The sequence below is a fragment of the Cetorhinus maximus genome, chromosome 16, assembly GCF_964194155.1.
Source record: "Cetorhinus maximus chromosome 16, sCetMax3.hap1.1, whole genome shotgun sequence".
NCBI lineage: Eukaryota > Metazoa > Chordata > Chondrichthyes > Lamniformes > Cetorhinidae > Cetorhinus > Cetorhinus maximus.
Window position 1 is genome coordinate 40579698 of NC_135894.1, and position 22439 is coordinate 40602136.

Genomic DNA, 22439 nt, shown 5'->3' on the forward strand with positions numbered 1-22439 from the left:
TCACGAAGAGGTTCTGAGTCTTGTATAGTTTAGCAGTAAGAGTTTATTAACTATGCCTAACTATGTACATGTATATAGTATAAGGTCTAAGCGAGGAGCTGTCTCTATGCTTGCCTCTACACACATTTCTGTCCAGTACAGGACTGCCCTCTAGATTCAAGTAATGTGTTCCTTTACATCACAGTGTGGGCGGTACTGTTCCCAGGTTAACCCTTTCTGTGCCAGACCCTTATACTACAGTGGACACTGGTGGGTGTGGTGTTTGGGCAGGAAAGGAAGTTGGCAACATTACCGAAGATTTACAGGAAGATCAGCAAGACAGGAGGAAGGGACAAATTGGGGTTGTGCTGTAAGGAGGCCATGACAGGTGCCTCATTGAGCACTTCAGTGAATGCTAAGAGAGGCGCAGAGCGCTGGCCTTAAGCCTTGTGCAGTGACAGGATAGTAGGAAGATAGAGAAAAAGTAATTGATGGTGATAGGGTTGGGGGAGGCAAAGTACCTGAAAGGAGATAGAAAGGTGGCATGTTTGGTGACAGGAAGGAGAGAAGGCATGAGAGAACAGTGCAAGAGTGGGAACTTCAAATGGAGATTGAAGTAATGGGCTTGGATTCGGAACAGCTGCCAAAGAAAAAAACACATCGAGGTTGCTTGGGCACAGCAGAGATAGGAAGATAGATTTCCTGGTCTAAGTAGAGAATCTTTCCCCTTAATCTAGGTGCCATGCATCAAAAATTGTTATACTTAATGTCTTAATGTTATGAACCAATTAAGCAGCTGTGTTAAGAAATGGTAGGTAGTTCCCTAAATTGAACTTTATTAAGCATTGGGATAAAGCACAAGGAATTGACCCTCTGTTTATTCATAATTACAATATTAGCATTGACAGACTAAACAGGAAACTACAAGATTGTGCAGTTAAAGAATAAGAGTAATATACCTGCACGGTAGCTCCTCTGTTCTGATGTGAATGCCCTCACATACAGAATCACTCCAGGCTGTTTCCTACCATAAGGACTTTGCTGCTGTGTGGACATGTTTATCAAAATCAATCTGGTTTAAGTGCTGCAATAAAATATGAGATGTTTGCAAGCTAAGCAAAGACAGAAAAGGGGCAAGATTTGAATGTGTGATTTTTAAAAAACCATTGACACTTGTTAGTTGTAGTTAACCAAACACCTTGCAATTTGACTGTAATTAAAACCAGTTGTTGTCATCTTTTATAAATCACTGGTGGGTTGGGGGGAGCTAAATTTGAAAATTTGCACCATTTTGGCCACCATTCCAAAGAATATTACTGCATTTGAGATAATTAATTGGAGATAATTCTGGAAATTATGAATACAGATTTGCGTACTGGCTTTTATTTGGATTTGGGGAATGAGATGACCAAATCATTAAAGTACTGGGATAGACATAGTTGATGTAGATGTAAGCCTATGATGGGGTATGTTGTGCGTGATCTATGGAAGATGAGGCTTGACAACTGAACAGCCTTTTTAAATTTTGTTCATTAATAAATAGTGCAAATCACCTGTTGGTGTGAACCATCTGCTTTTTGTCATATGTGATAAATGGTTCATACAAGTGCCAAATTCCACCTAATCAGAGGATTTTCTTTGTAGGGATGAAAGAGATTTTAATGAATCCACATGTGTCGAGAAGTAAGTGTTAAAGCATGGATAATAAATTTTCTCCCCTGCTGTTAACTAATTTCATAAGTTACTTGCATGGTGCAAGAAGTTGTTTCCAAGTGTTATTAAGCATTTGTCCTCACCAGGAATCATTTTCATCAAAAAGCCATTCATTTCTTGGATCTTCTGCCAAGAAGTTCAGAATATAATCTTAACTGATAACTGACAAGATAAAATATCTTTGAGCTAATATTTTTTAAATGGAGGGGATATAGGGTTGGTACATTTTATCCAACAACTATACTTGGCTTTATATTGTGTATTTAACATAATAAAACATTTCAGAGATGAAAATGGCTGCAAGCTGAGAAATGAGGATCAAGATTAATGAGGTAGCCAAAAACATAAGCGAGGAGGTACATTTTGAGGAGGCTTTTGAAGGAGGGGAGAAATGTCACAAGGCAGAGGGATGAGTGGTGATTGTTCCAGAGAATGGAAATGAAAAGGCTGAACATTCTGGAGCTGCTGGTAGAATGAGGCAAAGGAGACCAAGAAGGTCAGATTCAGAAGAATGAAGGATACATAAACTTGAGATGCGGATCAATGCGGTTGCAGATTTGGAGAGGAGCAAGGCCATGGAAGGATTTGTAAATGAGGACTGATATTTTGAAATTGGTGCATAGAAATCCATTGAAGGTTGATTAACCCAGAGATAATAAGGCAACAAGACTTAATGTAGGATGGCTTTGGGGATGACAGAGATTTGGACAAGTTACTGTCTATAAAGAGCAGAGCAGGGTTTTTTTTTATTTATTCTTTCACAAGATGTGGGCGTCACTGGCAAGGCCAGCATTTTTGCCCATCCCGAATAGTCTTTGAGAAGGTGGTGGTGAGATGCCTTCTTGTAGCCCATGTGGTATAGGTAAAACCACAGTGATGTTAGGAAGGGAGTTTGGGATTTTGACCCAGTGACTGTGAAGGAACAATATGTTTTCAAGTGAGGATCATGTGTAGCTTGGAGGGGAACCATCAGGTGGTGCCATTCACATGCATTTACTGCCCATGTTCTTATAGGTGGTAGAAGTTGCATGTTTTGAAGATTCTGACTAAAGTGCCTTAGTGCGTTACTGCAGTGCATCTTGTACATAGTACACACTCTTGCTACTGTGCATGGGTGATGGAGGGGGTGAATGTTTAAGGCGGTGGATGGGATGCCAATCAAGCAGGCTCCTTTGCCCTGGAAGGTGTCAAGCATCTGAGTGTTGTTGGAGCTGCACTCATCCAGGCAAGTGGTGAGTATTCTATCACACTTCTGACTTGTGCCTTGTAGATGGTGGACAGGCTTTGGGGAGTCTGGAGATGAGTTACTTGCTGCAGAATTCCCAGCGGTCTGACACGCACTTACACCCACAGTATTTATATAGCTGGTTCAGTTCAGTTTCCGGTCAATGGTAAACCCCCCCCCCCCCACCAGAAAGTTGATCGTGGGGGATTCAGTGATGGTAATGCCATTGAATGTCAAGGGGAGATGGTTAGATTCTCTTTTGCTGAAGATGGTAATTTCCTGGCACTTATTATGGCATGAATGTTGAGGGAGTGAATGTTTGTGGATGGGGTGCCAATCAAGCAGGCTACTTGTCCTGGATGATGTCAAGCTTCTTGATTGTTGTTGGAGCTGCGCTCATCCAGGCAGGGGGAGAGAGAGTATTCCATCACACTCCTGACTTGTGCCTTGCAGATTGTGCACAAGCTGTGGGGAGCCAGGAGGTGAGTTACTCACCACAGGATTCCTGGCCTCTGACCTCTTGTAGCCACAGTATTTATGTGGCTAGTCCAGTTCAGTTTCTGGTCAATGGTAACCCCCCAGAATTTTGATAGTGGGGAATTCAGTGATGGTAATACCATTGAATCTCAAGAGGCGATGGTTAGATTCTCTCTTGTTGGAGATGGTCATTGCCTAGCACTTGTGTGGCGTGAATGTTACTTGCCACCAGTCAGCTCAAGCCTGGATGTTGCCCAGGCCTTGCTGTATTTGGACATGGACTGCTTCAGTATCTGAGGAGTCGTGAATGATGATTGCACAATGTTCAGCACCAGCGAACATCCCCATTTCTGACCTTATGATGGGAGGAAGCTCATTGATGAAGCAACTGAAGCTGGTTGGGCCTAGGACACTAAACTCCTATAGTGATGCCCTGGAGCTGAGATCACTGACCTCCAACAACCACAGCCATCTCCCTTTATATTAGGTATGACTCCAGCCAGTGGAGAGTTTTCCCCCGATTCCCATTGACTCCAGTTTTTCTCGGGCTCCTTGATGCCGCACTCGGTCAAATGCAGCCTTGATGTCAAGGGCAGTCACTCTCACCTCACCTCGGGAGTACAGCTCTTTTGTCTATGTTTGAACCAAGGCCGTAATAGGTTAGAAGCTGAGTGGCCCTGACAGAACCCAAATTGAGCGTCCGTGAGCAGGTTATTGCTAAGTAAGCACCACTTGATAGCTCGGTTGATGACCCCTTCCATCACTTTACTGATGATCGAGAGTACACTGATGGGGCGGTAATTGTCTGGATTGGATTTGTCTTGCTTTTTGTGTACAGGGCATAACTGGGTAATTTTCCACATTGCTGGGTAGATGCCAGTATTGTAGCTATACTGAAACAGCTTGGCTAGGAACGTGACAAGTTCTGGAGCACGTCTTCAGTACTATTGTCAGGGCCCATAGCCTTTTGCAGTATCCAGTGCATTCAGCCGTTTCTTGATTGCATATGGAGTGAATTGAATTGGCTGAAGACTGGCATCTATGATACTGAGGACCTCAGGCGTAGGCCAAGATGGATCCACTCAGCACTTCTGGCTGAAGATGATTGCAAAAGTTTCAGCCTTGTGATGCCACTGATGTGCTGGACTCCCCCATCATTGAGGATGGGCATATTTGTGGAGCTTCCTCCTCCAGTTAGTTGTTTAATTGTCCACTGCCATTCATGACTGGATGTGGCAGGACTGCAGAGCTTAGACCTGATCCATTTGGTTGTGGGATCGATTAACTCTGCCTGTTGCATGGTACTTCTGCTGTTTAGCATGCAAGCTGTCCTGTGCTGTAACTTCACCAGGGTGACACCTCATTTTTAGGAACGCCCTGTACTGCTCCTGGCATGTGCTCCTTTTGAAACCAGGGTTGATCCTCCAGCTTGATGGTGATGATAGAGTGGGGGGATATGTGGATGAATACAATTGTGTTGTTGCCAATGGCCCACAGTGCCTCGTGGATAACCAGTTTTGAGCTGCTAGATCTATCTGAAATCTATCCCATTTAGCATGGTGGTAATGCCAGACAACATGATAGATGGTATCCTCAACGCAAAGATGGCACTTCGTCTCCACAAGGACTTGGTGTGATGGTCACTTGACCAATGCTGACATAGATGCATCTGTGACAAGTAGATTGGTGAGGACAAGGTGGAGAAAGAGTGGTCCACCATGTCAAAAACTGCAGAGATATCAAAAAGGATAGTACAGCACAGTTATTGTCGTTGGTGACTTTGACCCAAAAATAAGCAGGAAATGGCATGAAAGGCATCAAAAGGGAATATAGGAAAGCCGGGCATGGATCTGGTGGTGACAAATTCAAGAACTTTAGCAAGGCAGGTCAGGTTGAAGATAGAGTCATAGTTGGGAAGATAAAAGTGTCAAGGGAGGCATTTGGAGGAAGAGGAGTGAGGACTATATAGACGGATAGGCTGAGCATTGCTGAAATCATCGGAAAAAGTGACCTGAGTACAGTGACCAAAATGCTATAATGAGATAGTGGTGATAGGCAGGGCATAGATTGCATGATTAAAGATTGGTATCCTCATAAAATTAATCTAACCCTCGAAAGACCACGTAGATGATGATGGGGCTGTGCATACGAAAGCCAAAATAAAAGAGTAACAGTCAAGCAGCTGCGGGAGCTTGTAGAATGCAAAGTACAATGCCAATCTCATTTGGTATCTACCTTCAACAAGCTTTGGAAGAGTCCAAAGATTGTTTTGCTGTAATTGATGGGAAATGCATGTGCTGCAAATCCCTTGATGCTTGTCCCGCTCTGCTGCCATAACTTCAGAAGTTTGGCGCTAATCCCATTTTCATATGTTGCATCAATAGAGTAGGAGTACCCCTGAGGAAATCCTAAGAGAGAATTTAATAAAGTTTCAAAGTAAATAAAGGAGAAACCTTTACAGTGTATTTAGTTGGAAGCTTCAGGAAATAAAATGTTTTTCTTTCAAGTGAAAATTTTAAAGCTATACTTGTAATATTTAAGCCAATTCATATTGGTAAGGCATTAAAGAAAAACATACTAACATACATGATCCAGCAGTTTAAATTAAAGCACGTTGTTGGAGCAGAATTGAGAGTTTTACTATGTATAGAATCATGCTATAATTGACCTGGGAATGCTTAATGCTGGCATTGGGTTCCCAAAGTGAAATAATGTCCATGGAGCTGACATCCCTCGTTGTTGAACACAGAAGTTCATCAAAAAATAAATGAGCCAATCATGTCCACCATAGCCTTTCAGAAACTAAAGTTTTGTATTTTCTTTCTTAAAATTTTTCCTTTTTTTTGTAAACAAATTAATCAACATTAAATGACAGGGCACTTGAAGTCCTAGTGTTTCTAGTGCTGTTTTCATTTATGTTAATTTTAATATGTTGGGGCTTTAAGGAAAATTTAAGATCAGCTGATGGTTCTATGGATAGTTTTATGTAACTCTAGTGTCATTCTGACAAAGAAGATCTTGGACTGTACTGAATCAACAGAACTACTAAACCCCAAGGCAATGTGAGAATTGACATCAGAATTTCTTCTTTGGAGATGAAAAATTAAACTGACATTTTAAGATAGGGCTCATGGGATGTGGGCCATCATTGGCTAGGCTATCCCCAATAGCCCTTGAACTGAGTGGTTTGCTTTATTTAAGAGTCGACCATATTGCTGTGGAGTCACATATAGGCCAGATAAGAAACCTGCAGGTTTCCTTCCATAAAGGACATTAGTGAAACAGATGGTTTTGTTTATAATTCCAGATTTTTCACCCTGTGACGGGATTCGAACCCAGATCTCTGGATTACTAGTCCAGTGACAATACCACTATGCCGCCACAACCACCATTAGGCTTCCTGTTCAATCTCATTTAAAGGATGGCCACTTGGTTGACTCATCTTTGGAATCATATTTCAATATATATCTCTGCCTTCAAATTGGGAAGGATAAGGAGAAAAGATCTTGGGCAATCATAGAATTTTTACGAAAAGATATGAGGTTTTTTTCCCCATTTTACTATCTCCTAACTTTCAGTTTTTCTGCCTGTTTCTCAATCATTTTCTACTTTATCTTTTACTTAGCTCGCTACGTCAGTTTTAACTTCCTGTTATTTCTTGTTCTCCTTCACAATTGCTGGCTCACATTATAACATGTTCCATTTAATTTCACTGTAATATCGCTGCTAAAGCTGAAAACAATACACTTACCCTATGATTTCAGAGAACGGATAGAGAAATGAGCATTGTAGATTGAAATTGCTGCTTACTAGAAGTTTCCCAGTTTGTTGATTTCAATCTGTTTTTAATTTTCTTGAGAACTAAGGACAGAAGGCATTAAATAACTGTTCATTTTTAAAAGAACACAACAAACTAGAAATAAAACAATTTTTTCTATGTAGATATGTCATTTTCATCAACTGCATCTCTCAAAATGTAGCTTTACATTGATGAATATTTATTTTTTGTTTGTTTTACTTAGCTATACAGTACCATGCCTGGAAAGTGATAAAACATATCAGCAATGGTAACCATTTTATCACGTCACTTTTTTTCCTGGTTCTTAGGCCATACTATCATCGATCTGACCATTCCTATGTCATTTTCATCTGACTTGGTAAATGAACAACAAAATGCAACATCAATATTCATTCCTTCAAATAGCTCAAAAGTGTGATTTGTTTGAATCTGCAGGGGCTGTTTCACAGGTACTGGATAGTTTGGAGGAAATCCATGCACTAACAGATTGCAGTGAAAAGGACTTGGATTTTTTGCACAGCGTTTTCCAGGATCAGCACCTTCATACACTACTCGATGTGAGTTTTTAACCTTTTGTTCAAATATGGTTTCAATGTTCTTTTCATGGGTCTCTTTTAAAATCTTTCTTTAAAATATTTGGTAATTATTTCAGTGTGATCTGATCATTTTGTTATGTGGAATGTTGCGGGGTTGGGGCAAGATTCGGTTCTCAATTCATGGTGGCACTGCTTGTGGAATAATCCAGGTGCTTGGGGAACCAGATGATGATTTAATTTCTCAATTTTTAAAAATCAACAAGGCATTTTTTAAAAAAGGGATTATTATGACATTCAGACTTACCTTCTCATGGAACAGGGGCAGGAACTCAAAAGTCCTGACAGGCTTTGAGAGTTACGCACATGCGCGGACTAGGAGTGGGCGGCACATAAGACCATAAGACATAGGAGCAGAAATTAGGCCATTTGGCCCATCGAGTCTACTCCACCATTCAATCATGGCTGATAAGTTTCTCAACCCCATTCTCCCACCTTGTCCCCGTAACCTTTGATCCCCTTACCAATCAAGAACCTATCTATCTCGGTCTTAAATATACTCAATGACCTGGCCGCCACAGCCTTCTGTGGCAATGAATTCCATAGATTCACCACTCTCTGTTCTAAAAGATCTTCCCTTTACTCTGAGGCTGTGCCCTCGGGTCCTAGTCTCCCCTACTAATGGAAACATCTTCCCCACGTCCACTCTATCCAGGCCTTTCAATATCCTGTAAGTTTCAATCAGATCCCCCCTCATCCTTCTAAACTCCATTGAGTATAGACCCAGAGTCCTCAAACGTTCCTCATATGTTAAGCCTTTCATTCCTGGGATCATTCTCATGAACCTCCTCTGGACCCTCATGTGGTGGGCCCAGTGCATCTGCACAAAAAGAAAACAGGATCATGAAATCGGGAATGGAGCACTATTATCGAGAAGTGTTCCAGGCAGGGGACAGGGAGAGGTCCCAAAGTTAAGAAGAAAGAGACTCCAAGCAGAAAAAGGACTGCAGTTGTCAGACCTCAAGTGGCGAGGGCTCAGGAGGAGCCCTGGCATTCAAAGCGGGCTCAGGAGATGCCCTGGCGATGGAAGCGGGCTCAGGAGAAGCCCTGGCGATGGAAGCGGGCTCCGGTGGAGCCCTGGCCATCAAAGCGGGCTCGGGCGGAGCCCTGGCCATCGAAGCAAGCAGCAGAAGGTTTGTGATTCCGCACTGTGGGCCATTGGAGCAAAGGTACCCCTTTAGAGCAGTGGTGTTCGGTTCAATGTGGCCGAAGAGATGATGTACTTGAGTTGGTGGTGGAGCGCAGACTCTGGAATCCAGGGGAACGGAATCTTGGGAGACTAGATTGAAACCCTGCAAGGTGGACCTTTGTTGACACCATCCGAGTTGAAGCGACTTTTGGAGAAAATTCCAGGGCTAGATCTTCGAGGTGAAGACTGGAATCTCTCTTGAGAAAGAAAGTGTGTTTCAACAAGATTAGTTAACTCAAGGTGTTACTGACATCTGGGTGGGTTGTTGAGAAATCTGTGAAATCTCTCTTGGTCACATCTGCCATTTATTGTGCAATGTGGTATGTTTGACCATAGTTTACCTGTTAATTCACATGGACCTCATATTAACCATGAATGTTAGATTATAAGATAGATATTGTAAATTGTTTTATCTTTCTGACCTTGTATAGTAAAAGTTATCTTTGTTCAAAACCCGTGGAATCTTGTGGCTTTGTTCTCTTGGCAAATGTCTTGAAACTCAAACTTTGTCTGCTTTAAACAAAAAGCTACTCGTCCCTAACCGGATCGTATCAAGAACCTGGGGGATCTGGTCCAGGATCATAACATAAATTGGGGGCTCTTGCAGGATTTCAAGTCCACAGACAAATACAAGTGCTTGTATTGCTAAGGTTAAAGTTGATAAGATTTCCACAGTGAATTTTACTAAGTTGATTGAAAAAAAAATGGCTTTTCAATTGCTATGACTTTTCTGGAAAGGGAAGATACTTGAGTGAGTTGCAACAATTAAACAAGGCAAGGTTAATCGCATTAGCAGAAAAGTTGAAGTTTGCATTAAAAACCGGGGCTAAGAAAGCTGACAAAATTGATGTAATAGCACAGCATTTGAAATTGGAAAGCGAAATTAATCCAGATGATAATTCAGTTGAATTAGCTAGAATTCAGTTGCGGATGAAGCAGCTAGAGATAGAAAGAGAGAGAGAAATGAAAAAAACTTAAATTTGAACAAGAAGAAAAAGAAATAGTGCAAAATAAATGGAAATGTGAGAGCTTGAACTTGAACTCCAGCTACAGAAAGAAATCTGACAGCATGAGCTAGCTAGGAAAAAGCTTAGGTTACGGGGTGAACGAGAGTCTAGTAGTTCAGATGAGGAATTAAGTCGCATTCCGAGCTTTGATATAGCTAAGAGTCTTCATATATTGCCTAAGTTCACTGAAGGCAGAGTTGAGAGATATTCTATCTTCTTTGAAAAAATGGCTACAAAGTTGAAGTGGCCAAAAGACACACGGAGTCTCATTTTGCAAAATGTTTTGGTCAGGAAGGCTCTGAATGTGTATTCTAGCCTATTAAGGTTGTTAAAACTGCGCTACTTAATACTTAGGAGCTTGTCCTTGAAGCATATCAGTTGAAATTTTGAACTTTTTTTTTAAAAAAAGAACGAATTATTTGTAGAATTTGTGGTGGTGGTTTCAATCAGTCAGAAGTTAGAACAAACCTTTGAAGAATGTGAGAGAGCTAAAAATACTGGAAGAATTTCAAAACAGCATCCCAGTAGTTATTAGATCACACCTGGAAAACCATAGGTTTTCTAAGGTATGGAAAGCAACGGTTTTGATAGATGGATATATGTCATGTAGGCAGCTACAGGGTAGTGGATCTCCATTTGTAAATCTACAGGGAAGTTGGAGGAATAAAAAACAGTCTAGCTTTAGGGAGAAGGCAGAAGCTGTTCCAGTTAATAGAAATGATGGTATAGAAGTAAAGAAACCAATATGCTTTTATCGCCATAAGACAGGGCATCTCAAAGCCAATTCTTAGAAGCTGAACAGCAAATCAGTGTCAGTAATAAGAGCACTTAAGAAGTCTTCAGAAAAGGAACTGGGTGTTATAACAGTGGCATTGGTATAAGTGAAACATGTTCCCTCAGAACCTACTAGAATGGGGAATGTGGCTCAGGGTAGTCAAAGGAATTGACTACCGCCAAAGTGAATCAGGTTACTGGAAGTTATAGAGTTTTCATCTCAGGGAGAAGTGTTCCCTTAGTCCAACTAAACAAGTTAATATTTTGAGACACCATGGGGCAGATCAGTCATTGATGCTGGCTAATGATATGATTTGTGTTCCAGGTGGTTGAAAGAAAAAATATTAATAGGCAGCATTCATGAGAATGCTATTGGGTCCTGCTCTCATCTGCCAAACAGTGCTCACGTTTGAAGATCATCCTAGATTGCAAGGTTAACCCCAGCTTCTTTTCTCTACAACAATTCCCTTAAACCCCTCTTCCTTGTGTCTTCCACCCCCTCCTCTAACAACAAGCAGAAGGAGCTCACAGACTTTTTTTGTCACTAAGATAGATACCATCAGATCATCTATCTTTGCTCCTTCCCTCCCTTTCCCTAGTCCACTGGTCCAAACTTCCTTTAAGGTTCTTCCTGCCCAAGCTCTGAATTCACATCTTCCTCTAGTTTCTCTCCTATCACACCTCATGTCCTTTACAAGCTCATCTTGACCCTGAGTCCAGCCTCCTGCTACTTGACCCTGTTGCTACTAAACTACTGACCATCAAATTTCCCTTCGTGGCTTGTATGTTGGTTGATATTGTTAACAGTTCCCTCTCCTCAAGTACTGCCCCCCTCTCCTTAAAATCTTAGAAAGTCCAACATTTGTACAGTACCATCCGTCAGCAACATTAGTCGAAAACACAACGTCAGTTTCTACATGTATGCTGGTGACACACATCTCTACCTCACTGCCACCTCTCTAAACCACTTCACTGAGTCTAAATTGTCAGACTGCTTCTCCAATATACAGTGCTGGATGAGCAGAATTTCCTCCAGCTAAGTATTGGGAAGACCAAAACCATTGTCTTCAGTCACTGTCATAAAATCTGTTTCCCACCACTCCATCCTTCTCCCTGACAACTGTTTCACAATCTTGGTGTCATATTTAACCCCAATGTGAGCTTCCAAACACATAGCATCGACATTGCCAAGGCCCCTGATTTACACCTCTGGAACATTTTCCAACTCAGCCTCTGCCTCAGCTCATCTGCTGAAACACCCATCCTTGCCTTGTTACCTGTAGACTTGGCTATTCCAATGTATTGCTAGCCAGTCTCCCACATTGTACCCTACTAAACTTGAGGTCATCCAAAAATCTGCTTCCCATGTCCCAACTTGCGCCAAGTCACCCATCATCCCTGTACTTGACCTACATAGGTTCCCAGCCTTGGTTTTAAAATTCGGGTTTTTGTTTTCAATGCCTTCTATGACTTCCCAATGTGTAGTGGTATTGTTGCTGGACTAGTAATCCAGAGACCCAGAGTAATGCTCTGGGGACCCAGGTTTGAATCCTGCCACAGCAGATGGTGGAATTTGGATTCAATAAAGAATATGGAATTTTTGGACCATTGTCGATTGTTGTAAGAACCCACCTGGTTCACTGATGTCCTTCCTTTAGGGAAGGAAATCTGTCATCCTTGCCTAGTCTGGCCTACACGTGACTCCAGACCAACAGCAAATGCCCTCTGAAATAGCCTAGCAAGGCACTCAGTTCTAAATCGCTACAAAGTCACAAAAAAGGAATGACTACCTGGCATTGACCTAGGCACCGGAAACGACAACGGCAACCTCTGCCCTGTTGACCCTGCAAAGTCCTCCTTACTAACATCTGCAAAAATGGGAGCGCTGTCTCACAGACTAGTCAAGCAACAGCATGATATAGTCATCTCACGGAATCATACCTTACCGATAATATGCTCAAACATGGGCAAGGAAACCTCCTGCTGATTACCACGTCCCGCTCAGCTGATGAGTCAGTACTCCTCCAAGTTGAACGCCACTTGGAGGAGGCACTCAGGGTAGCAGAATATACTCTGGTTGGGGACTTTGAGCCACTCTTGGTGATGGACATCGGTAGCACCACTACTGACCGAGCTGGCCAAGTCCTAAAGGACATAGCTGCTAGACTGGGTCTGCGGCAGGTGGTGAGGGAACCAACAAGAGGGAAAAACATACTTGATCTCATCCTGACCAACCTGCCTGCCACAGATGCACCTGTTCATGACAGTATTGGTAGGAGCGACTACCACACAGTCGTTGTGGAAATGAAGTCTCCCCTTCACGTTTAGGATACCTTCCATCGTGTTGTGTGGCACTACCACCATGCTAAATGGGATAGATTTAGAACAGATCTAGCAACTCAAGACTGGGTATCCATAACGCACTGTTGGCCATCAGCAGCAGCAGGAATTGTCCTCGAACACAATCTGTAACCCCATGGCCTGGCATATCACCCGCTCTACCATCATTATCAAGCCAGGGGATCAACTCTGGCTCAATGAAGAATGCAGGAGGGCATGCCTGGAGCAGCACCAGGCATACCTAAAAATGAGGTGTCAACCTGGTGAAGCTATAACACAGGACTACTTGCATGCCAAACAGCCATAAGCAGCAAGTGATAGACAGGGCTAAGCGATTCCACAATCAACGGATCAGATCTAAGCTCTGCAGTCCTGCCACATCCAGCCGTGAATGGTGGTGGATAATTAAACAACTCACTGCAGGAGGAGACTCCACAAATATCCCCATCCTCAATGATGGAGGAGCCCAGCGCATCACTGCAAAAGATAAGGCCGAAGCATTTGCTACAGTCTTCAGCCAGAAGTGCTGAGTGGATTATCCAATCTGGCCTCCTCCTGAGGTCCCCTGCATCACAGATGCTAGTCTACAGCCAATTCAATTCACCCCGCGTGATATCAAGAAACGGCTGAAGGCCGTTGGATGCTGCAAAGGCCGTGAGCCCTGATAACAATCTGGCAATAGTACTGAAGACTTGTGCTCCAGAACTTGCTGTGCCCCTAGCCAAGCTGTTCCAGTACAGCTACAACACTGACATCTACCCAGCTATGTGGAAAATTACACTGGTATGTCCTGTACACACAAAGGACAAATCCAACCCGGCCAATTCCAACCCCATCTGCCTACTCTCAATCATCAGTAAAGTAATGGAAGAGAGGTCATCAACAGTGCTATCAAGCGACATTTCCTTAGCAATAACTCGCTCACTGATGCCCAGTTTGGGTTCCGCCAGGGCCACTCAGTTCCTGACCTCATTACAGCCTTGGTTCAAACATGGACAAAAGAGCTGAACTCCCGAGGTAAGGTGAGATTGACTGCCCTTGACATCAAGGCAGCATTTGATCGAGTGTGGCATCAAGGAGCTCTAGCAAAGCTAGAGTCAATGGGAATCAAGGGGAAAACTCTGCACTGGTTGGAGTCATACCTAGCACAAAGGAAGATGGTTGTGGTTGTTAGAGGTCAGTCATCTCAGCTCCAGGACATCACTGCTGGATTTCCTCAGGGTAGTGTCCTCGGCCCAACCATCTTCAGCTGCTTCATTAATAACTTTCCTTCCACCACAAGGTCAGAAACGGGGATGTTCGCTGATGATGTTCAGCACCATTCGTGACTCCTCAGGTACTGAAGCAGTCCATGTCCAAATGCAGCAAGACCTAGACAATATCCAGGCTTGGGCTGACAAGTGGCAAGTAACATTCACGCCACACAAGTATCAGGCAATGACCATCTCCAACAAAAGAGAATCCAACCATCATGCCTTGCTGTTCAATGGCATTACCATCACTGAATCCCCACTATCAACATCCTGGGGGTTACCATTGACCAGAAACTGAACTGGACAAGCCATATAAATACTATGGCTACAAGAGCAGGCTAGAGGCTAGGAATCATGCGACGAGTATCTCACCACCTGACTCCCTGTCCACCATCTACAAGGCACAAGTCAGGAGTGTGATGGAATACTCCCCACTTGCTTGGATGAGTGCAGCTTCCACAACATTCAAGAAGCTTGACACCGTCCAGGACAAAGCAGCCCACATGATTGGCAACACATCCACAAACATTCACTTCCTCCACCACTGACACACAGTAGCAGCAGTGTGTATCAACTACAAGATGCACTGCAGGATTTCACCAAGGCTCCTTCGACAGCACCTTCCAAACCCATGACCACTACCATCTAGAAGGACAAGAGCAGCAGATACATGGGTACACGACCACCTGAAAGTTCCCACCCAAGTCACTCACCATCCTGACTTGGAAATATATCGCTGTTCCTTCACTGTCGCTGGGTCAAAATCCTGGAATTCCCTTCCTAACAGTACTGTTGGTGTACCTACGCCACATGGACTGCAGCGATTCAAGAAGGCAGCTCACCGCCACCTTCTCAAGGACAACTAGGGATGGGCAATAAAAATGCTGGCCCAGCCAGTGAAGCCCATATCCCATGAATGGATTAAAAAAAAGTAGATACAAGCCTAACTTGTCCAGCCTTTCCTCACAAGTCAACCCACCCATTCCTTGTATTAGTCTAGTAAATCTTCTCTGAACTGCCAAAACATTTACATCTTTATTTAAATAAGGAGACCTGTACTGTACACAATACTCCAGATGTGGTCTCACTAGTGCCCTGTACAACTGAAGCATAACCTCCCTACTTTTGTAATCAATTCCCCTCACAATAAATGATCACATTCTACTAGCGTACCTGTAATTCTTATAATTACCTGCTGTACTTGCATACTAACCTTTTGAGATTCATGCACTAAGACACCCAGATCCCACTGAAGCTCAGACCCTGCAATCTCTCACCATTTAGATAATAAGCTTTTTTATTCTTCCTACCAAAATAAACGATTTCACATTTGCCCACATTGTACTCCATTTGCCAGATCTTTGCCCACTCACTTAACCTATCTATGTCACTTTGTAGCCTCCTTACGTCCTCTTCCCAATTTATTTTCCTACCTATCTTTGCGTTGTCAGAAAATTTAGCCACCATTCCTTCGGTCCCTTCATCCAAGTCATTTACATAAATTGTAAAAAGTTGAGGCACCGTCACTGATCCCTGTGGCACACAACTCGTTACTTTCTACCAACCAGAAAAAGACCCATTTATTGCCAACTCTCTGCTTTCTGTGAGCTAGCCAATCATCTGTCTGTGCCAATATGTTACCCCCTACACCATGAGCTTTTATTTTCTGCAATAACCTTTGATGTGGCACTTTATCAAATGCCTTCTGGAAATCTAAGTACAGTACATCCACCGGTTCCCCCTTATCCACAGCACGTGTGACTGAAAAGGACCAAATATATGATAAGTAAATTTGCCGATGACACCAAGATAGAAAGGAAAGTAGGTTGTCAGGAGGAGGTAGAATCTACAAAGGGTTATAGACAAGTTAAGTGAGTGGGCAGAAGTTTGGCAGATGGAGTATAACTTAAGTAAATGTGAATTTGCCCATTTTGCAGGAAGAATAGAAAAACAGTGTACTATTTTAATGGAGAAAGATTGTAGAACTTGGGATCTGGGTGTCCTGGTACATGAAGTTAGTATGCAGGTACAACAAGTGATTAGGAAGGCAAATGGAATGTTGGCATTTATTGCAAGAGGAATGGAATGTAAAAGTGGGAAAATTTTACTGCAGCTATTTGGGGCCTTGGTGAAACCACATCTGGAGTACTGTGTACAGCTTTGGACTCCTTATTTGAAAAAAAGATACAATTGCTTTAGAAGTAGTACAAAAAAGGTTCATTCAACTCATTCCTGGGATGAAGGGATTTTCTTAAAGAAAGGTTGAACAGGTTAGGCCTATACCCGTTGGAGTTTAGAAGAATGAGAGGTGATCTTATTGAAACGTGTAAGATCATGAGGGGACCTGACAGGTTGGATACCAGGAGGATGTTTCCTCTTGTGGGGGAAACTTGAACTCAGGGACATAGTTTAAGAATAAGAGATCTCCCTTTTAATTCAGAGATCAGGAGAATTTTTTTCTCTGAGTGTCATTAGCGTCTGGAATTCTCTTCCCCAGAAGGTAGTGGAGGCTGGGTCTTTAAATTTATTCAAAGCTGAGTTAGATAGATTTTTGTTAGAAAAGGGAGTCGAGGGTTATGGGTTGCAGACAGGAAAGTGGAGCTGAGACCACAACCAGATCAGCCACAATCTTATTGAATGTTCGAGCAGACTTGAAGGGCTGAATGGCCTACTTCTGCTCCCACGTCCTATGTATGTTCCTAAGTTCTAGTTCTTGTCTCGTTCCTGTGCCCCTTTAAACCAATTTCAGCATCTTTGTAATCAGTTTCAAATGTCTTACATTATCTCTGTCCTGTGTGACCTCTAAGAGCCTTCTATCCTAAATATTGCCAAAAGTTAAAGTACTGTAATTTGTTTTTTCTGTTATATAACACCTCAAAAGGAAGGTAAAGCTGAGTTATTGAACTTTGAAAGCTATGTGTATTGCATATATGAGCTGCTGGTCCGCTTTCGCAATCCCCCATTTAAATCACCTGAAGATTAGTCTTTTTTTCAATCAAGTCTTTTCCCTTCCCTCTGCAACAGTTTTCACCATGTGGCTCTTTATCCTCAGTGTTTTTGACTTCTCAGCTTGCTACCCTCTACATTACTACCTTCTCCTTTTCCTCAATTTCACAGGAACTCTCCCAATAGTAATTTACCTAGTGCCACTCTCTTACCTTTTCCCTGTAGCCCTGCAAATTTATCCTTTTCAGATAATTTTTGAATTCCCTATTCATCACCATCCACAAACATTCACCCCCTCCACCACCAACACGCACTGGCAGTTGTGTGTACCATCTACAAGATGCACTGCAGGAACTCACCAAGCCTCCTTAGCACCTTCCAAACCCACGACCACTACCATTTGGAAGGACAAGGGCAGCAGACACGTGGGACTGTACCACATGGACTGCAGTAGTTCAAGAAGGCAGCTCACCACCCCCTTCTCAAGAGCAATTAGGGATGGGCAATAAATGTTGGCCTAGCCAATGACACCCACACCCCATGACTGAGTTTTAAAAAAAATTCCACAATTGAATCTGCCTGCACCAAACGCTGAGACAGTACATTCCAGATCACTTGCTGCTTGGGGAGGTGGTGGCGTAGTGGTATTGTCACTGTACCAGTAATCCAGAGGCCCAGGCTAATGCACTGGGGACATGGGTTCAAATTCCACCATGGCAGCTGATGGAATTTAAATTCAATTAATAAATCTTGAATATAAGGCTAGTCTCAGTAATGGTGACCATGATAGCTACCATCAATTGTCTTAAAAACCCATCTGGTTCTCTAATGACCTTTTAGGGAAGGAAATCTGTCATCCTTACCTGGTCTGGCATGTGACTCCAGATCCACAGCAATGTGGTTGACTCTTAAATGCCCTCTGAAATGGCACTCAGCTCCAGGGCAATTAAGGATGGGCAACAAATGCTGGCCTTGCCAGAGATACCCATGCCGCATAAAGAAAAAAAATTGAAGTTTTTGTCATGTCACCATCAATTCTTTTGCCAGTCTCTTTAAATTTGTGTCCTCTGGTTCTCAATCCACCTGTCAGTGGGAACAGTTTCTCTCTATCTACTCTGTCTAGATCCCTCATGATTTTGAACTCCTTTATCAAATCTCCTCTCAACACTCTCTTCACAACCCAGTTCCTCCAATTTATCCACATAACTGAAGGCCCTCGCCCATGAAGCCATTCTCATAAATCTTTTCTGCACCTTAAATGTGGCGCCCAGAACGGGACACTGTATTTAAGTTGAGACCAAACAGCGTTTTATGTAGGTTTATTATAACATCCTTGATTTTGTACACTCTGCCCCTATTTATAAATCCCAGGATTCCATACGCTTCATTAATCGCTTTCTCAATTTCTCTTGCCACCTTCAGTGATTTGTGCATATATACCACCAGGACCCTTTGCTCCTGCACACAATTTCAGAATTGTATCTGCTGTTTTATAGTGTCTCTCCACATCCCATGACTAAGTTTAAAAAAATATTCCACAACTGAATCTGCTTGCACCAAAATGAACCACCTTACACTTCTCTCTGTTAAATTTCATCAGCCGCTTATCTGCCCATTCCACTAACCTGCCTATTTTCAAAGTTTTAACACTATACTCCTTATAGTTCACAATACTTCCAAGCTTCGTGTCTTACGCAAATTTTGAAATTATGCCCGGTACGCCAAAGTCTAGGTCACCAGGAAGAGCAGGGGTCCTAACATTGAACCCTGGGAAAAACTAAAATAAGCCTTGCTCCAGTCCAAGAAACATCCATTCACCAATACTCTTTGTTTCCTGTCACTCAGCGAATTTTGTATCCATGTTGCTACTGTCCCTTTTATTCCATGAGTTCTAACATTGCTCATGAGTATATAATGAGGCACTTTATCAGATGCCTTTTGGAAGTCCATGTACACCACATCAATGGCATTACCCTCATTAACCCTTTCTGTTACCTCATCAGAAAAAACTCAAGCAGGTTAGTTAAACAGTATTTGTCCTTAACAAGTCTGTGCTAGCTTTCCTTAATTAATCTGCATTTGCCCGAGTGACATTTAATTTTGTCTCAAATCAACATTTCTAAAAGCTTCCCCACCACCGAGGTTAAGCTGACTGGCCTGTAGTTGCTGGGCTTGACTTTACACCCTTTTTTTGCACAAGGGTGTGACATTTGCAATTTTGTAGTCCTCTGGCACACCCTGTATTTAAGGAGGATTGGAAAATTATGGCTAGTGCCTCTGAGATTTCCACCCTCACTTCACTCAGTATCCTTATATGCATCTCATCTGGTCCTGGTGCCTTATCAAATTTAGGTACAGTCAGCCTATCCAACACCGCCACCTTATCAATTTTAAACCTTTCTAGTGTCTGAATTACCTCCTCTTTCATCATAACCTGGGCAGCAGCATCTTCCTTGGTAAAAATGCATGCAAAGTATTCACTTAGCACCTCGCCATGACCACCTCCATGAGTAAATCCCCTTTTTGGTCCCTAATCAGTCCCTCTCCTCCTTTTACTCCCCATTTACTATTTAAATGCCCATATTTATACGGTACTGCCTTTTATTTTCAATGCCAATCTCTTCTCATACTCTCTTTGCTTCTCTTATTTGCTTTTTTGATTCCCCTCTGATACTTCTATATTGAGCAGGATTCTCAATTGCATTATCTACCTGACATTTGTTATATGCAATCTTTTGCTGTTTGATCTTACTCCCTATCTCTTTTGTCATCCAGGAAGCTCTGTATTTGCTTGTCCTACCTTCCCTAATGGGAATATAACTTGACTGCATCCAAACTATCTCCTCTTTCAGGACAGCCTGTTGTTTGGTTACAGTTTTGCCTGCCAATTTTTGCTTCCAGTTTATCTGGGCCAGATTTATTTTCACCCTGTTTGGAGTTGGCTCTCCTCCAATTAATTATTCTTTCTTTGGATTGCTTCTTGCCTTTTCCATAGCCAACTGAAACCTTACGATACAATGATCACTGTCCCTAAATGTTACCCTACTGACACTTGATCTACTAGCCCAAACCCTTCCCAAGAGCCAGGTTCAGATATGCCTCCTTTCCCATTGAACTGGAAACATACTGATGGAGAAAATTATCCTGAACACATCCAGAAACCCTTGTTCCTCTCTGCCCTTTTGCACAACTACTGCCCTAGTCTATATTAGAATAATTAAAGCATCCCATTATAACTACTCTATAATTCTTGCACTTCTTTGTAGTTTACTTGCAAATATGTCCTTCTACATCCTTTCCGCTAGTTGGTGACCCATAGACTACACCGAGCAATATAATTGTACCTTTTAGTCCCTTAGCTCTAGTCAAATAGAGTCTGTTCTTGACCCCTCTGGGACATCCTCTCTCTCCAGCACTGCAATGTTCTTCTTAATAAATATTAAGAACATAGGAGCAGGAATAGGCCATTCAGCATGTCGAGCCTGCTTCACTATTCAATACATTCATGGCTGATCACCCACTTCAATGTCTTTTTCCCACACTATCCCCATATCCCTTTACGCCATTAGTATTTAGAAATCTGTCAATCTCTGCTTTAAACATACTCAATGACTGAGCTTCCACAGCCCCCTGAGGTAGAGAATTCCAAAGAATCACAGCCCTCTGAGTAAAAACGATTCTGCTTATCTCAGTCCTAAGTGAGCTTCCCCCTTATTGTGAAATGTCTCCTAATTCTAGACTCCCCAACCAAGGGAAACATCTTATCTGCATCTACCCTGCCTATCCTTTTAAATATTTTGTAGGTTTCAATGAGATCACACCTCATTCATCGAAACTCTAGAGAATACAGGCCCAGTTTCCTCAACCTCTCTCCATAGAGCAGTATTGCCATCCCTGGGGCAAGTCTGATGAACCTTTGTTGCATTCCCTCTATGGCAAGGTAAGGGGACGAAAAGTGCACACAGTCCAGGTGAGGTCTAGTAAAAGTTCTATACAATTGATGCAAGACTTCACTACTACTGCATTCAAATCCTCTTATGATAAAGGCTAACATACAATTAGCCTTCCTAATTGCTTGCTGCATCTGCATGTTAGCTTTCGGTGACTTATTGATGAGAACAACCAGGCCCCTTTCTAATCTCTTTAATTCATTTTATGGGATGTGGGTGGTGTTGGCTAGGCCAGCATTTTTTGCCCATCCCTGATTGCCCTGGAGACGGTGATGGTGAGCTGCCTTCCTGAACTGCCATAGTCCATGTGGTATAGGTACACCCACAGTGCTCCTAGGGAGGTTCCAGGATTTTGACCCAGTGACAGTGAAGGAACAGAGATATACTTCCAAGTCAGGATGGTGAGTGGCTTGGAGGGGAACTTCCAGGTGGTGGTGTTCCCATTTGTCAGCTGCCCTTGTTCTTCTAGATGGTTGTGTTTGTGGGTTTGGAAGGTGCTGTCGAAGTAGATTGGTGAGTTCCTGCAGTGCATTTAAGAAATACTCTGCACATCTGTTCCTCCTACAAAAGTGGATAACCTCACATTTTTCCACATTATATTCCACCTGCCACGTTCTTGCCCACTCACTAAGCCTGTCCAAATCCTCTTGAAGCCACTTTGCATCTTCCTCAACGCATTCCCATTTAGCTTTGTGCCATGTTGTCTCCTTTCCTTCCTTCCTCATCTTTCCTGAGCACTTTGTAATGAGGAATATTTTGTACCCAGTCCTCCCCTTCTTTGTGCCAGACCTCTATTATCACCACAAAATCATATTTCCACTTGGTTACTTGTGCCTGCAATTTACCAACCTTGTTTACCACACTCCATGCATTCATATACATGCACAGTAACCCTAATTTAGACTTTATTACTTTCCTCCTTATTCTGACCCCACCTAATGCCTTACTATTTCCCATTCTAGTGCTACCTGTCTTTCCCAATTCTCTGTGCACTTTGGTATCCCTGCCTAGTATTATCTCCTGGTTCCCACACCCTGCCATGTTAGTTTAAACACTCCCCAAAAGCACTAGCAACTCACCCAAAAGAAAATTGGTCCCAGCTCTGTTTAGGTGCAAACCCCCTCTGGCCTGTACATGTCCCATCTCACCCAGAGCTGGTCCCAATGTCCTGGGAATCTAAAGCCCTCTCCCCAA

At 42.7% G+C, this 22439-nt stretch overlaps 1 protein-coding gene across 5 annotated transcripts in view; it reads left to right on the top strand.

The window, feature by feature from the left end:
• Positions 1-22439, top strand: part of caska (calcium/calmodulin-dependent serine protein kinase a) — a 515992-nt gene that overhangs the window by 353521 nt on the left and 140032 nt on the right. For all 5 annotated transcript variants that reach the window (XM_078559724.1, XM_078559725.1, XM_078559726.1 and 2 more), the window contains exon 11: positions 7629-7750. In XM_078559724.1, coding sequence (XP_078415850.1) covers positions 7629-7750 — 122 coding nt within the window. The remainder of the gene's footprint in view (positions 1-7628; positions 7751-22439) is intronic.